This window comes from Danio rerio, chromosome 22 (genome assembly GCF_052040795.2).
Source record: "Danio rerio strain M-AB ecotype USA chromosome 22, GRCz13ab, whole genome shotgun sequence".
NCBI classification, from domain to species: domain Eukaryota; kingdom Metazoa; phylum Chordata; class Actinopteri; order Cypriniformes; family Danionidae; genus Danio; species Danio rerio.
The window spans coordinates 41,745,707-41,761,903 of NC_141042.1; the positions used below are offsets into that span (position 1 = coordinate 41,745,707).

Sequence of the window (16,197 nt, forward strand, 5' to 3'; positions counted from 1 at the left end):
AAATCCGGTCAAAATTGGACGAGGGCTTTTGCTTTTCTTTTTCTGGACGGCTTTTGTAAATCGTCACTTGGGTTTAGGGAAGGAGGAGGAGGACGGCTGGGTCGGCCGCCCAGTCGATCGTTCAGTCATTCGGCCAGTCGGACAGACAGTTGCTCGACAGCGGCCTCCGGCGGCTTTTTGGGTGAGAACAACGCAGATGCAAACGGTGCGCGCTCCCGTAAGGCGTTCGAGACGTGAAAAAGAGCGGCACAGCGGCCTCTCGCAGAGTCGCGAAAACAAAAACTGCAAAAATACGTACCTCCCAGGACGTGTTTCGCGGTCGGCAGAAACGTCCGCAGGGCTACGTTTCCACAATGATCCTAAGCCATTGTGTAATACGACAGGTAAAAATGTTTTCCAAAATGTACATTTGTCTCGAGCTGCGTCAAAGTGTTTCACACTGTAATGTTTGTAATGTAGGTACCAACACGAAACTAAAACAGGAAGAGTAATATATACTGCTTACTTGCGTACATATTTCAGGCCGTCCTACATTACTTTGACTTAAGTACAAAAGTGCAGTCAGTACTTCAACTTTTACCAGAGTGGCTTTAAGCATGAGTATCTGTACTTCTCCTCGAGTAAAGGATGTGTGTACTTTTGCCATCTCTAATGTATTTATGGCACAGTTAAGCTTAGTTTCATAACCCCCTTAAAAGTGGGACTGGTTTGTGTTTAATGAATGTGCTTAGGAAAGGGAAGGAGTGTCTACATTGTACTGTCGCTCTGGTTTTACACACTGATCCTGGGTTAGTTAACATGTGGGTTCCTGATGGTGAGCTTAAGATAAGAGGATTGAAACATCACCTTTTAAAACCCTCAGCACTGGATAACACGCTGCTTCTAGCAGGTAGCAGCCTGAAACGACTTGTATCAAGACAATGAATTAATCATGATAATATATTGAGCCGTTTTAATAATTGTACGCTGTGGCAGGAACTGGAAGCGTTCGTGAATTCAATGGTAACACTTTATAATAACTACACACGATGAATCATTTATTAAGCATTCGCAAATAGTTCAGTCCTCATTTGTTAAGCATTAACTCTACATTAACAGATGTTAGTAAGCAGTTTATAAATACGGCTACAAATGCTGTTCATCTATGATGTGCTTAATGATTGTGTTTTCATACATGTTAATGATTATTGTTTCTAAATTAAGCATCACAGTATTCACAAACCTTTTGTATTTAAGTGCAGTTGGTGGTTTTTAAGAAGTATATAGTATTGGTTACTCTGTATGCTACCTGACAAACGTCTTGTTGATTTTCCAAGTTTTAGGAACACAAGTAAAATCTGTTCTTCTAGTTTTTGATTTTGCATCAGAAGTGTCTCTATGAAAGGTGAAGGCCTCTAGATTTTGCTGATTTGAGCTCAATAAATCTGATCATGTCTTGATGTTGACTGATTTGATGAGGACAGTGCGCTCTGACTCTGCTCAGACTAAAGTCTCATCACTGAACAGAAATAATGTCCAGTATAGAATATAAAGTCCTGCTGCAGTGGAGACAGAATGAAGATTGTGTCTGACTCCATCATGAGCTTGGAGGACTGCATCCATACATCTCTGACATGACTCACATCACTGATTAATAAAGTCATCTGGAATGAAGAAGAAAGCCTTCAGCAGGATCCCAGAGTTCATCAAGAGTCTCTGTGTTCATCTTCAACACCTCCTCCTTCATCAGCTCAATAATGTTCATATCTGGTGACTGGGCTGGCCAATCCTGGAGCAGCTTGACCTTCTCTGCTTTCAGGAGCTTTGATGTGGAGGCTGAATTATGAGCAGGAGCGCTATCCTGCTGGAGAATTGTCCCTCTCCTGTGGTTTATAATGTTATGGGCAGCACAAATGTCTTGATACCTTAGGCTGCAGACGTCTCGCACACCCCCATACTGAATGACCCCCAAACCATGATTTCTCCTTCACCAAACTTGACTGATTTCTATGAGAATCTTGGTCCATGCAGAATCACACTGCCCCATAGCATTTGTTTTAAAGACGAAATGGAGCCAGAAGTACCTCTGGGTACATATTTCATGGTCTCCAGAAATGTAGACAGGGCTACGTATGCACAATGAGCCTGTGTTTTTATTTCGTCTGATTTTTACATCTGAGGTTCCCCAGGGTTTATTTCCAGGTCAGATCACTTTCTGTCACGTGCTCAGTTTTTTATTAAAACAGAATGAGTCCGTCAGTACTTACCCGGGTCATAGATGTGGTTCTTATCATTTTCCTTCGAGATTTTTTTGGCTTCCTCTGCACATCGTCATCCTCATCGTAAAGGTCCTGAAACAGAAGATTATCAATATTAATAGGATATTTTCAAGCTTTTTGTTGCAAATAGATTTTATTAAAAGATACAGGGGTGAATTCAGAAACTATACTCGGGTTTATGCAAGTCTTAAGGTGCATCTACTTGGGCTAAATGCACTTTTTCTAATTTAACCCTTGAGCACTGTTCAAATTGATTCCCCTTCTGTTATGTTCGGGATGAAAACATCCACTGAATTAAACTGCAGTAAAATGCATCAGATTAATATTTTTTTCAATTTATATTTGCATAAATCTGTTAACTAACCTTAGCTAAATGTTTTTAAAAATTACAGGATTTTGGCTGTTTACTTGCCAAATTTATAAATGATGTCACTGATTTGGTGGGAAAACACACACATTTTTTAATTTTTTTAATAAAGATTTGCTTTAAAACTATTTCTAAATTCAGTTCTAATCTCCAGCAGAGGAATAAATGAACAATAATAATGAAGTGTGGTCAGAAAACTGAGTTATCTCCAAACACACGTCCTGTTCTTATCCACATATGCTGATGCAGACGCCTCCAAAACCCCACAGCTGGACACATCTACACTTGTGTTTATTAAAACAGATATAAATCTGCAGATAATCAATAATACTGATAATAATAATCACATTATACAGATGCAGATGGTCATGAATGAACCGAATAAGCCCCTTGAGGTGAAGAAGGCATGGAGGCAGTGCTGTTTATATTGATGGAGAAAATCATCATTTCTGGATCATTTTAATCCTTTAATTGTTTTCATCTGTAAAGATATCTGTGTGTTGCTGATCATCCTGTGTGTATTCAGCAGTGTGTGAGTGTTTAAACCTGCATGGGTGCATAACTAACACACTGCGCTGGACTTTAGAGCAGCTTTTAGTTGGTCAATGGCACTGTCTATTTCAGTTCTTCAACTCTTTTTAGAGATAACTTACTTAATTTAGTATGATTTAATTAGCTTAAATACTTAGTATTATTTTTAAAAAGCTGTTTCAAAGAAAACATTTATATACAAAAACTAATAACAGGTTTATCTTGGAAATGCAAAATCTTGTCAGATTATAATGACAGCAGGTATGGGGGAATCAGAATCAGAGATTTTCACAATGATGAAGAGATGTTGGAAGAAACCCAGACCTGGCCTTGAACAGCATCATCACTGGCCTCTTGCTCTGACGAATAACTATCATCGTCATCCTCGGAGTAGTTATCCATATCTGGAGAACGGTCTGAAAGAGGGAAAAAGACATTTAATGACGAACGCTATGGCAGAAAAAGCTCAGATCAAGGGAAAATCCAAAGCACTGTAAGTTTCTTGAGTCCTTCATAGCATAAAAATAGCATAATATGTTTGCAGATATTTCAGAAACATGCTAAGAGAACAGTCTTCTTTATCTGAAACACAATGCTGAAGTCAGGTATTCTGCGTTGTGAATGTGTGTCTGTGTTTTGCTCTCTATAACCAGCCCACTGCCAGTTTAACCAGTTATATTCCAGCACTCTGGGTTGCCAGTTGATGGAAAACAGTGTAAAAAAGCATAATATAAAAGCAGCGAATATAAAAATAGCATAATATTTGCAGATATTTGTCAGGGTTCTGCCACTCTGGTCATGTAAATTCTTGTTTTGGTGGCAGAATCCGGTCACTAGTCATGTCTAATCCTGTCCTGTTGTGCTCGGCTCAAGTTTTCTTGGGTCGAGCACTTGTTTCTGTCATTGTGTCTCCGTGCGTGTGCGCTCCCGCTTGATGCGGCCGCGCGGTCTCTGCGTCCCTCCCTCCGCGCTCTTGTACTCGTGTTTGTGTTTTCGTCTGTCTGCAGCGTGGTGTTTCATTCCCAGCGTCTCAGTCTAGTTGGTTTCGGTTTTGGTCGGCGCTGGGATGAAGCATGCACGCTGCGTGTGTGAGCGCACGGTGAGTGTTTTCATTCATCATGTGCTCGTGTCTTGCGTCTGTTGTCAAAGCACGTTGCTCTGTGTTCACATTGTGGTCACGTGCTTTTGTCGTGGGCTTCAGTGTTGTGCTTGTGTTGTCATGAACATGCGGTTAATGAGTTCTCTCATTGGCTGCATGTTCTTGTCCTGTTTTATGTGAGCGCATGGCTTGTCTCGTCTCCGTCATGCGCTCTCCCGTCTATTGTCTTGTCCCACCCACCTTGTTATCCTGTTTGTAATTATTATTTCACCTGTCCGCCTGTCTGTTCATTGGTTTGTCTATCCTATTTATTCTCCTAGTGTGCTCTGTTCTGTGCTATCCACCCCCATAGCATGACAATATTTCAGAAACATGCTGAGAGAACACTGAAACACAATGCTGAAGTCAGTTATTCTGCGTTGTGAATATGTGTTGGGAATGTCTGTCTCTGTTTTGCTCTCTATAACCAGCCCACTGCCAGTTTACCCCATTATATTCCAGCACTAAGGGTTGCCAGTTGATGGAAAACAGCGTATTTCATGAAGGATGCATCAATTTATGCAGGCGCAGTTGAGAATGTGACTTTTAGAGAACAGTAGCAGCCTACAAAATAGCATATTTATGTTGCGTTTACATCAGACCCTGAAGAATTTACATACTATGCGCGAGTCATTTACATGTTTAGTCAATGCAAATGCGTGAATAGACATCTTGCGGTAAGATATGCGCGAATGAGGCGGTGCGAATGATGCAATTTGCGCGAATGAAGCGGAAGAGTTGGAAAAATCTGAATTTCAGCAGACTCTCGCGCCGCGTTTATCAGAAGCTTTCTCTTGTAGGGTCGTGCTTATGATGTAGCGTCTGCTGTTGGTGTCTCAGGGTAAATCTTCCTGCCGGCACCGGATAGCAGTTGATCAAACTGGGCTCAGCTCAGTCTGAAGCACCGCTCAAAGCCTCCATCATCCAGGTTCAGTCTCTGAAGGAGTTGATGAGCTCACAGCACTGGTGCACCTCTAAAAAGGATCTCGTGGACTCCAAACAAATGAACGCTGTTATTCAGCCTTAATAAAGCACGTAAACACAGTTATTCCTGCAATAAAATCCATGTTAGCCATTTAGCAACAAAGCTAGAGTCACCAGGCAGACAGAAGCCCTGACCATGACGCAATTTCACGACTATTATAAAGTGGATTTGGTGCATGAATGAAGTGAGTAAACTCAACATGTTCACACGTCTATTTACGCACGAATAGCGTGATTTATGCAGACATTCGCGCCATGTTAACCAATCAGGAGCTTGCTCTTGTGGGGGTGTGATTGTGACATATTGCCTGTTGTTGGTGTCCTGGGGAAAATCCTCCACCCGACACTGACAACAGTGCCTTAAAACTGGACTGGGCACCGCTGAAAGCCTCCATCATCCAGGGTCAGTTTCTGAAGGAGTTTATGAGCTCACAGAGCTGGATGCACCTCTGAAAGGATACAGTGGACTCAGACATGGCCCTAAACGTATCAACGCTGTTTTTCAGTCTTCATTAAGCACATAAACACTATTATTTTCTTTGTAAAATCCATGTTCGCCATTTAGCTATGAAGCTAGAGTCACTGGGCAGACAGAAGCCCTGCCCGTCACGCGAATCCACGTCTGTTGTGAAGTGAATTTGACGTGCGAATGAAACGAGTAAAATTAAATGTTGACACGGCTATTTATGCGCTGATAATTTATCCAAACTTATTTATTCGCATTTATTCCGCGTCCGGTGTGAACACAGCATTAGAGTTATAAAAATCCACATTAAGTGGTTTTCATTTTGCTAGAAGTACTAATTTTAGCAGATTAAACATTTGCTGAGCAGCAAGGCTCCATCATCAGGCACATGTGCTCCTATTTGACGTCAATCTGGCAACCTGAGATTGCATCAAGTTTTCGCCGAGCTGAAAAACTTGAATTTTGACAGCAATAATAAATCAATTCTTCATACTGCAGCTTTAAATGACTTCTTTCAAACGCTGCGATTGTTTTACTCCAGTTTGAGCTGCTTCCCTTTTAATGTATCAGTGCTCTCTCTTTGTGTTCTGATATGACGGACGGAGAGATGTCTGGTGTGAGGTTGTGTTTCCGGGGGACTTTTCATCTTTATTGCAGCTTAATGCACTCAGACTGGCCATTAGCATCTTGTAGTCAATATAATGAGTGTACAACAGCAGCCACTGGGGGAATACTGAAACTGGATATATGAGGTGGTTTGGTGAAGTGGTTAAAGATTCGTCATGTTATGTTGCGCTTCGTCCCATTAAGAGTCAATCCCATTACTACAACTCATCCCTACCACTTCTTGAGTATCTTTGGTTATGAGCAAACAGTGCTCTGGAGTAGTGTTTAACAGCACACGACACTCTAGGCTAGTGTTTAACAGCAGACGACGCTCTAGGCTAGTGTTTATTATCAGATGTTGCTCTAGGCTAGTGTTTATTAGCAGATGTTGCTCTAGGCTAGTGTTTATTAGCAGATGTTGCTCTATGCTAGTGTTTATTTGCAGATGTTGCTCTAGGCTAGTGTTTATTAGCAGATGTTGCTCTAGGCTAGTGTTTAACAGCAGATGTTGCTCTAGGCTAGTGCTTATTAGCAGATGTTGCTCTAGGCTAGTGTTTATTAGCAGATGTTGCTCTAGGCTAGTGTTTATTAGCAGATGTTGCTCTAGGCTAGTGTTTATTAGCAGATGTTGCTCTAGGCTAGTGTTTATTAGCAGATGTTGCTCTATGCTAGTGTTTATTTGCAGATGTTGCTCTAGGCTAGTGTTTATTAGCAGATGTTGCTCTAGGCTAGTGTTTAACAGCAGATGTTGCTCTAGGCTAGTGCTTATTAGCAGATGTTGCTCTAGGCTAGTGTTTATTAGCAGATGTTGCTCTAGGCTAGTGTTTATTTGCAGATGTTGCTCTAGGCTAGTGTTTAACAGCAGATGTTGCTCTAGGCTAGTGTTTATTAGCAGATGTTGCTCTAGGCTAGTGTTTAACAGCAGATGTTGCTCTAGGCTAGTGTTTAACAGCAGATGTTGCTCTAGGCTAGTGTTTAACAGCAGATGGTGCTCTAGAATACTGTGTAACAGCAGATGGCGCTGTAGGCTAGTGTTTAACAGCAGATGGTGCTCTAGGCTAGTGTGTAACAGCAGATGGCGCTTTAGGCTAGTGTTTAACAGCAGACGGTGCTCTAGGCTAGTGTTTAACAGCAGACGGTGCTCTAGACTAGTGTGTAACAGCAGACAGTGCTCTAGACTAGTGTTTAACAGCAGATGGCGCTCTAGGCTAGTGTTTAACAGCAGGTGGCGCTCTAGGTTTTTGCAATGCTGTTTTACTGTACCATGTGAGCTACTGAGCAAACTGGACTAGTTTTCCATTGGAATAGTAAAATTGTGAAGATGCAGTACTATTGGGCGAGTACAGAATTTCAGTGTCCTTATCACTTCTGATAAGATGTGTTCATGTGTTTTGGTGTGCGTCGACTTCTGAATTGTATGGATATTTGTTTAATAATGTGATTAATTACACAAAATGAGCATTAGTGTGATTGACCTGATGTTTTGGCCTTGGTCTCGGGCTGTCCACTGCCGTCCTCCGGGTCGATTGGTTGACTGGATAGTGAATAAACACTGAGCTCTGCTGCTCGCACCGGCGCCTCCTTCACATTACTGTGCAGACCCAAAATCTGCCCTCCGTCTGTGGGATGCTGCATCACCTTTAGCACAAAACACACACATAAATCACACATAAATCACACTCTTTTTTAAAGCATGACTGCGCATTCATGCAGATTCTTACAATCACAGTTAGAATATGTAATATGACGATGAGTTCACTGTACTCAAATGGCCTCCACAGTCACCAGAGCTCAATCCAATAGAGCAGCTTTGGGATGTGGTGGAACGGGAGATTGGCATCATGGATGTGCAGCCGACAAATCTGCAGCAACTGTGTGATGCTATCATGGAGCAAAATCTCTGAGGAATATTTCCAGAACCTTGCTGAATCTACGCCATGAAGGATTAAAGCAGTCCTGAAGTTAAAAGAGGGTCCAAACTACTAGTAAGGTGTACCTAATAAAGTGGTCAGTGAGTGTACATCAATATCTTTAAAATAATCACAATAAGAATAAATGAAATAATGTTTAATATATATATCAATATATTTAAAAAAAACCCAATTAGAATGCACAAAAATAAATGTACTCTAAGTCACAGCAAAAGATTAAATCAAACAATTCAGTAGAACTTACTTATCTAAATAAACAATCATGATTACAATTAAGAGTTTTTCTAATTAATAATTAAAAAAATCCACATTTAAGATTTGAAAACCACCACAAGTGCACATCCAAAACATATGCATTCATTTTCTTGTCGGCTTAGACCCTTTATTAATCCGAGGTCGCCACAGCGGAATGAACCGTCAACTTATCCATCACGTTTTTACGCAGCGGATGCCCTTCCAGCCGCATCCCATCTCTGGGAAACATACACTCATACACTACGGACAATTTAGCCTACCCAATTCACCTGTACTGCATGTGTTTGGACAGTGGGGGAAACCGGAGCACCCAGAGGAAACCCATGCGAAAGCAGGGAGAACATGCAAACTCCACACAGAAACGCCAACAATATTGGCATACATTGACCTCATTTGAAGCCAAAGTCATAGGTCAAAATAAAGAGGTCACCGCCTGTCCGAATGAAACATTGTGTGTGTGTGTGTGTGTGTGTGTGTGTGTGTGCTTTCATACCTCAGCCATATTAATAACCCCCACGGCGAGTGTCTTGTAGCCCAGAATAGTCCTGTTTTTGTAGCGTTTCCTGCGCTGAAGCATGATCTGCAGCCGGTTGGCGTCTCGCTTCAGGAAGTGTGGATACTACAGACAGGATTTGGAAGAGGAGAGAGTGTTTTAAGAGTCCATTTGTTGCTGGAGATTTCATCATTTTCATAATCACTGCTGTTTATTTGAGGAAGTCTCACGAGTTCCTGTCAGAGACGGCCGTTTTTGGAGGAAGAGTTCTTGGAAGTACAGGCTTGAAGTCAGAATTGTTTTAGTTTTTACGTTAATTCCCAAATGATGTTGAACAGATTCAGGAAATGTTCACAGTATGTCTGATAATAATTTAAAAACATAATAAAAAGATGATAAAATACATTACAAACAGAAACGCTGCTTTATTCGCACATCGTTTATGTGTTATTCCAGTTTTGCACATATATTTAATCGATATTTTTGGATGGAAACGGCTATTAATTACATTTCAGTCACACAGAACAAAGTCTCGTACGAGAACGGCTCGTCCTTTATTAATACAAAATTAGCTTAAATTCACTGACCTTCAACAGGGACAAGTACTGTAACTAGATTAATGGGATTATTATTCTTTCTAAACACTATTGTTTACTTCTGCTTACGTTCTAAATGTCAAATCAGCCTCAATCACCTGATCAATAATAGAAGCAGACACACAAGTGCACCTTTACATCTATTTCAAGAGTTCACACTTAGCTCATGATTTAGACATAGCTAGTTAGGCATGTTGTCCCGGGAGAGAGCCCTGAGCTCAAGGGATCCTAATAGAATAAGGCTGTAACATAAACAAATGTGGAAAAGGTGAAGCGAATACTTTCTAAAAATGCCTTGAAGCGATACACTCTGGTCAAATTGGCTCCCCTTTGGTTGTGTTGGGGGCTGTTTTTGCCCCATTGACTTCCATTATATTCATATTTTAATTGCAAAGCCATGACAGCCTATAATCATGCATTCTTGACTGTTGCTGGTTTTCCCTGTTGGGAAGAGGTGAATTGTGCAATTTTTATTTTTGATCATCAGTTGCAGTGCAAATATAAGCTATGGAGTATAGTGTGTGTGTGTGTGTGCGTATGCGTACCTGCAGCGAGAAAGAAAGCTCCAGGTCTGTCTCCATCAATCCGCTCGGGGGAAGCATGTACTCGTTGGACCTCAGGATGCGTTTCGAGCCCTGAAAATCAGAGAAACAGAGCTGAAAATAAAACATGCACTAGCTACGTTTCCATCCACCGATGTTTTTTTTTGTTTTGTTTTTTTGCGCATTTTGGATATGACGCGCATACATTTTAAAATGCACATAAAAGCATATGCGCATAACAGAGCAGGATAAACGTCTTATTCGTTAAGAAAAGCTGCTTATGTGCCTTTTTATACAGCGTATGTCAACTTCTGCTTTAACTGTGTGTGGCCTAATATAAGTAGAACCGTTCTCACAAAGCAGACAGCTTTAATCCGATCACAGAAAACACTGGAAGTGTCCAGCTGTAAACACACTCCGAGTGTGAGATTGATTGATCAGAGTATTTCAGAAACTGTTGCTGACATTTTCACGAATAACAATGCCTAGAGAATGATCCTAATATAATAAAAGAAAATTAAGTGTCCATTCAATTTGCACAAAACCGATCAAGCTACTGTCCACAGCACGACCTGCAGATGTGAAGAAGCTCTTCAAAAGCCATTGATGACGTCTATCAAGGTTTCTGAGAGGAAGCGCATTCATTACGTGTTTTCTTGAGCACAGACGCTCTCAATGCGCAGTAAATAAAGGTTGGGTTTTATGAATGCCCCGGCCTTCAATGTGTGAATTCAAGCGGACACTTCGTCCCGCAGAAATAGTCTCTCTGCACATTATTACGATCGCTCTGCGAGTCTCAAACACTAGCTTTACTTTCGGCGTCTGATCAACACACTGTAAACCAGATTAAACCTTCAGCGATCCATCTGGAGGAGACGAGTGGGCGAAAACAAGTGCACCTGATGTAACCTAAGCGGATGTGCTCTAATCCCTGCAGAATGACTGACACAATCGCCTCCTGATGGGAATGAAATATATAAAGGTGTATGAATGAGGCTCGTGAGCTGCGGATCTGCACCCACACACTGCTGTAAATATCAGCGCTTCATTATTATTATTATACAATTAAATGCATTCACTGTAGCACAAACACATTTCTTTCTTTGTAATGGGTTATCCCACTCTTATCAAAATGTCAAATTTGCTGAGTTTTACTGACTAAACACTGACTTTAATGAAGAGAACAACAGGAACTGCTTTGCTTTGCATAGAATTACGATTGTTTGAGCTTAAATATAATGTCTAATAAATCGAATAGTGATTATCAGAGCAACAGGAATAAAATGTCCCTGGAAAATGACGTGAACATAGCAATATGAGAGTAATAATGAGGTTAAAACAGAACACTGTATAGAAGAATAATCAGAAATACACTAATTAAATGTAGCATAATAAATGTGGCGCTATTGATAATTAGTGGGCATTAAAATCGCACACAGTTCATTAGTAAACAATGCACTAATTAACATTAATTAACACATTTGTTACTAATTAGCCCAAATTACTAATACATTAAAAAAGTTGCATTTGTTTATTTTGTTATTAATGTTAACTAAAATGGATTCGTGTTTTATTTAATCGTTGTGAGAAAATTCAGCGCGTTTTTGTAAATTTGTTTGCACTGTGAGAATATGCAGAGCGTTTTTTAAATATGCGTTTGTGTTCTAAGAAAATGCAGCATGTTTTATTTATTTGTTTGCTTTCTTAGAAAATGCAGTGCGTTTTTGTAAATTGTCTGTTTTGTGAGAAAATGTAGCACATTTTATTAATATGTTTGCGTTTGTTAGAAAAGTCAAGGCGTTTTCGTAAATTGTTTGTGTTGTGAAAAAAATGCAGAGCGTTTTCTAATATTGCTTGCGTTGTGAGAAATAGCAGCAAGTTTTCGTAAATTCTTTGCGTTGAAAGAAAATGCAGCAGTTTTTTAAAAATTGTTTGCGTTGTAAGAAAATGCAGCGCGTTTCTTTTATTTGTTTTCGGAAATTGTTTGCATTGTGAGAAAATGTGGCACGTCTTTGAAAATAGTTTGCATCGTGAGAAAATGCAGCGCGTTTTTGTAAAATTGTTTGCGTTGTGAGAAAATGCAGCGCATTCTCGTAAATTGTTTGTGTTGTGGAAAATGCAGTATGTTTTCGTAAAGTGTTTGCTTTGTGAGAATATGTGGCGCATCTTTTAAAATTATTTGCATTGTGAGAAAATGTAGCATGTTTAAAAAAAGTGTTTTCGTTGTGTGAAAACGCAGCATGTTATATTAATTTATTTGCGTTATGTAAAAATGCAGCGTTTTTCACAAATTGTTTGCATTGTAAGAAAATCCAGAGCGTTTCTTTTTAAATTATTTGCATTGTGAAACTTTTAGAGCGTTTTGTAAATTGTTTGCATTGTGAAACATTTAAAGCGTTTTTCATAAATTGTTTGCATTGTAAGAAAATCCAGAGCGTTTTTTTTAATTGTTTGCATTGTGAAACTTTTAAAGCGTTTTTCATAAATTGTTTGCATTGTGAAAAATTTTGAGCGTTTTCGTAAATTGTTTGCATTGTGAAAATTTTAGAGCATTTTTGGGAAATTGTTTGACATAAACTCAAACATGTCTGCAACCAGTGTCATTTTCTGCCATTCAGAATCAAACCTACAGCCACATTATCATCCAGACACATCCAAACATGAACTATCTTTGGTGTCGTGAGATTTCTCAGTAATATGGGATGTATTTCAGTTGCATTAGTAAAGCTGTAAAGCCGTCCCAAACCCAAAAATGTGTGGCCTGAGTGACCTGCAAGGAATGCTGAGAGCCTCCAAGTGCTCTGAAAAACCCCCTCAGTGTTTCCCACAATGCACCTCTTCGCCCCCCACATGCCATCTTATTGCGTTCATTCCCATCTTCCCACTGAGCAAAGCTGTCGCCGTGGCAACAGCCCGCAGTTACCAGGGTGTCTGGTGTAAAGTGGAGCGCGAGGGATGAAGAACAGAGCGACACACAAACAGCAGAGAGGCAGAGTTATGGAGGATTATTCATGTTATTATAATAATACCATTACTGTACAGCGATGATCACTGTTCTTACAGTACTATGAGGCGTGGGGTTGGGGTACAACCTAATAAAATACAATTAATGGCTAATTTATTAAATAATTTGAACATATTTTACATTACTGTGAGGGGTTGAGTGGGGGTAGACATTGCTAAAATACATTTAAATAGTTAATTTAATAAATTATTTTATTATGTTTACATTACTGTAAGAGGTAGGGTTGGGTAGACATTAATAATATACATTTATTGGGTAATTTATTACATTATTCTCATTATAACTGCTGATTTTACATTACAGTGAGGGTTTGGGTTGAGGTATATATTAATTAAATACAATTACTGGGTAATTTAATAAATAATGCATTCACACATTTACATTGAGTCGTTTAGCAGATGATTTTTGACTTGCAATTGAGATTTAAATAATAAACCTACTCATAATTACTGTTTTTATATTACTGTGAGGGGTTTGGGTTGGGGTAGACGTTAATAAGATACACTTTAATTGTTCATTTAATAAATAAATGTAATATATTTTACATTACAGTGAGTAATAGGGTTGGGTGGTTATTAATAAAATAAGTTTTAATGGTTAATTTAATCAATAATTTAATTATTTATTGTTTTGCATTACTGTAAGGGTTGAGTTTAAGGTTAGGTTTGAGGTATACTTTAATGAAATTAAATTAATGTCATTGGCTTTGATGCATTGTTGGACTTTCATATTTCATATAGTGTTTGCCTCATTGACTTCCATTATAAGCACATGTGATGGTGTATAAATACACAGTCTTTGTTTTTGTTTACTCCATGTAGTTCTGAGAGCTGAGATGCATATTTAGATTTTCTTAGACCCTTCAAGGAAAGTGCGTAAAGGTCACTCTCACACACTCACAGACGCACACACACACACACACTTTAATTTGCTGTTATATAAATTACAGAAACTAAGCTTTTACTAAAGGGTTAATGGTGGCAACTGATGATCAACAGGAAATATTGCAAATCTGACCTCTTCCCAACAGGGAAAACCACCAACAATCAAAAGTGCATGATTATATGGTGTCGTGGCTTTGTATTTAAAATATATGGTTATAATGGAAGTCAATGGGGCAGAATAAGCCACCAACAGTAAAATAAAGGAGAAAAACAATGCATCAAAGACAAAGTTGTTTCACATGTGCAAAACTTTGATAAATAGTTAAAAATCCAGCCAACAATTACTTTAATATTGAAAATACATCTTTTTTTTTCTTCACTAAATCAATGACATCACTTATAAATTAAGCAATTAAAATGCTGTAATTTTCTAAACAATTGAGTAGTTTTGATCAGGACTGATGGTGAAAACCAAAAAAAAAAAAAAACTCGAAACCACCCCAGAGTGGATGAAAACATCTCTAACAGTACTTAAGGGTTAATAAAATACATTGTAATGGTGAAACATCGTCAGTGTTGGGGAGGGTACTTTGGAAATGTAATAGATTACAGATTACAAATTACTCTATTTAAAATGTAATGTTACACTACTTTTCGATTACTTTATAAAAGTAAAGTAACTAATTACATTTGATTACTTTTTGATTACTTTTAAGTTTCTAATGGACATTTTCAAGCATTATACTGAGGACATGTTCCCCCCGGGGTTTATGCCTGTGGGTGCGCCGCAAATCAAAAGCATCAGAAAAACAGCTCTTTAATAAATGGCTTTAGTAGAAGGCCTCGTGCATATCAAAAACAGGCAGAGCAACAGATTAATATTCAACATATCCCAGATTTTTAAAGAATATTTTTAGATGTAACCCATTTGTAATCTTAAACAATTTTACAAGTAACTGTAATTTAATTACACTTTTTTTTCAGTAACAAATTACTGTTACTTTTATTTTGTAATTAAATTACGTAACGCCGTTACGTGTAACTAGTTACTCCCCAACACTGTACATCGCAATAATTTAATAAATCATTTTTATTTTTCTTGTTTAATTGTTTTTACATTTGTGAACAGATAGACGTTATTAAAATACAACTAATGGCTAATTTATAAATTTATAAATTTATAAATAATATAAATAGTTTTGTTATAATTACTGTAAGTGTTGGGGTAGGCATTATTACATTTTATTTTAATGTGTAATTTAATAAATAATATAAATTATTCTGATTATCTTCCAGCTGTCTCCCAGATGGTTGCGGCTGGAAGGGCATCCGCTGCGTAAAAACGTGCTGGATAAGTTGGCGGTTCATTCCGCTGTGGCGACCCTGGATTAATAAAGGGACTAAGCCGAAAATAAAATGAATGAATCTACCAGCTGCAGCTGTATCCCTTCTAGCTTCACTCGGGCTTTACCTGTATTTTGACGGCAATCACAACAGAACTGAGTTCCCGGTCCAGCTCTTTCAGGACGATCAGCTTCTTCAGCGTCAGACTGCACAACCTGAGAGAAACACACACAGAGAGAGGGAAATACAGGGCTGTTAGATATTCTCACACATAAAACACCTGTGTGGAGAGATATATTAAAGACAAAGCTACAAAAACAAACAATAAACACAAACTCCCATATTAATACAGGTGTAACACTTCATGGTCTGTATGTTGAATCAACTCGCTGATATAATATCAACGCTGATATAATGTCCGTCGTACTTAAAACAGTAAATGTTGAACAGTTGAATACCAGCCAGGCTGTTTTTTATTGGCTGTTTTCTGAGGGGAGGAGCTAATATATGCCAAACTATGCCGACAAATGATCATTTGAAAGCACTTCATACGACTTAAACCCTCAGATGTTTTTAATATCTTGATTTTTTATTAGCGTAGGTGCATTAATAAAGCTATTCTTTGCCTTATATCATCCTGGCATCAAATTACAAGTTAAAAGTCTTGTGAAGTGCTTTAAAATGTGTATTTCTTTAATCGATGTGTGACGTCATCTCCACTAAAGAATGAAGAGAGGGGGCGGGGCATGTAGTTGCTCCTCCCCTTTAAAAGAGTCA

General features: G+C 38.8%; 1 protein-coding gene across 4 annotated transcripts in view; it reads right to left on the bottom strand.

Annotated features, from left to right (window-relative positions):
- si:ch211-126j24.1 overlaps positions 1–16,197 on the bottom strand; it is an 89,754-nt gene that overhangs the window by 39,793 nt on the left and 33,764 nt on the right. For all 4 annotated transcript variants that reach the window (XM_087304679.1, XM_087304677.1, XM_087304678.1 and 1 more), the window contains exons 2-7: positions 15,548–15,635; positions 10,171–10,260; positions 9,030–9,155; positions 7,826–7,988; positions 3,481–3,572; positions 2,247–2,330 (exon numbers count right to left, since the gene is read on the bottom strand). In XM_087304679.1, coding sequence (XP_087160805.1) covers positions 2,247–2,330; positions 3,481–3,572; positions 7,826–7,988; positions 9,030–9,155; positions 10,171–10,260; positions 15,548–15,635 — 643 coding nt within the window. The remainder of the gene's footprint in view (positions 1–2,246; positions 2,331–3,480; positions 3,573–7,825; positions 7,989–9,029; positions 9,156–10,170; positions 10,261–15,547; positions 15,636–16,197) is intronic.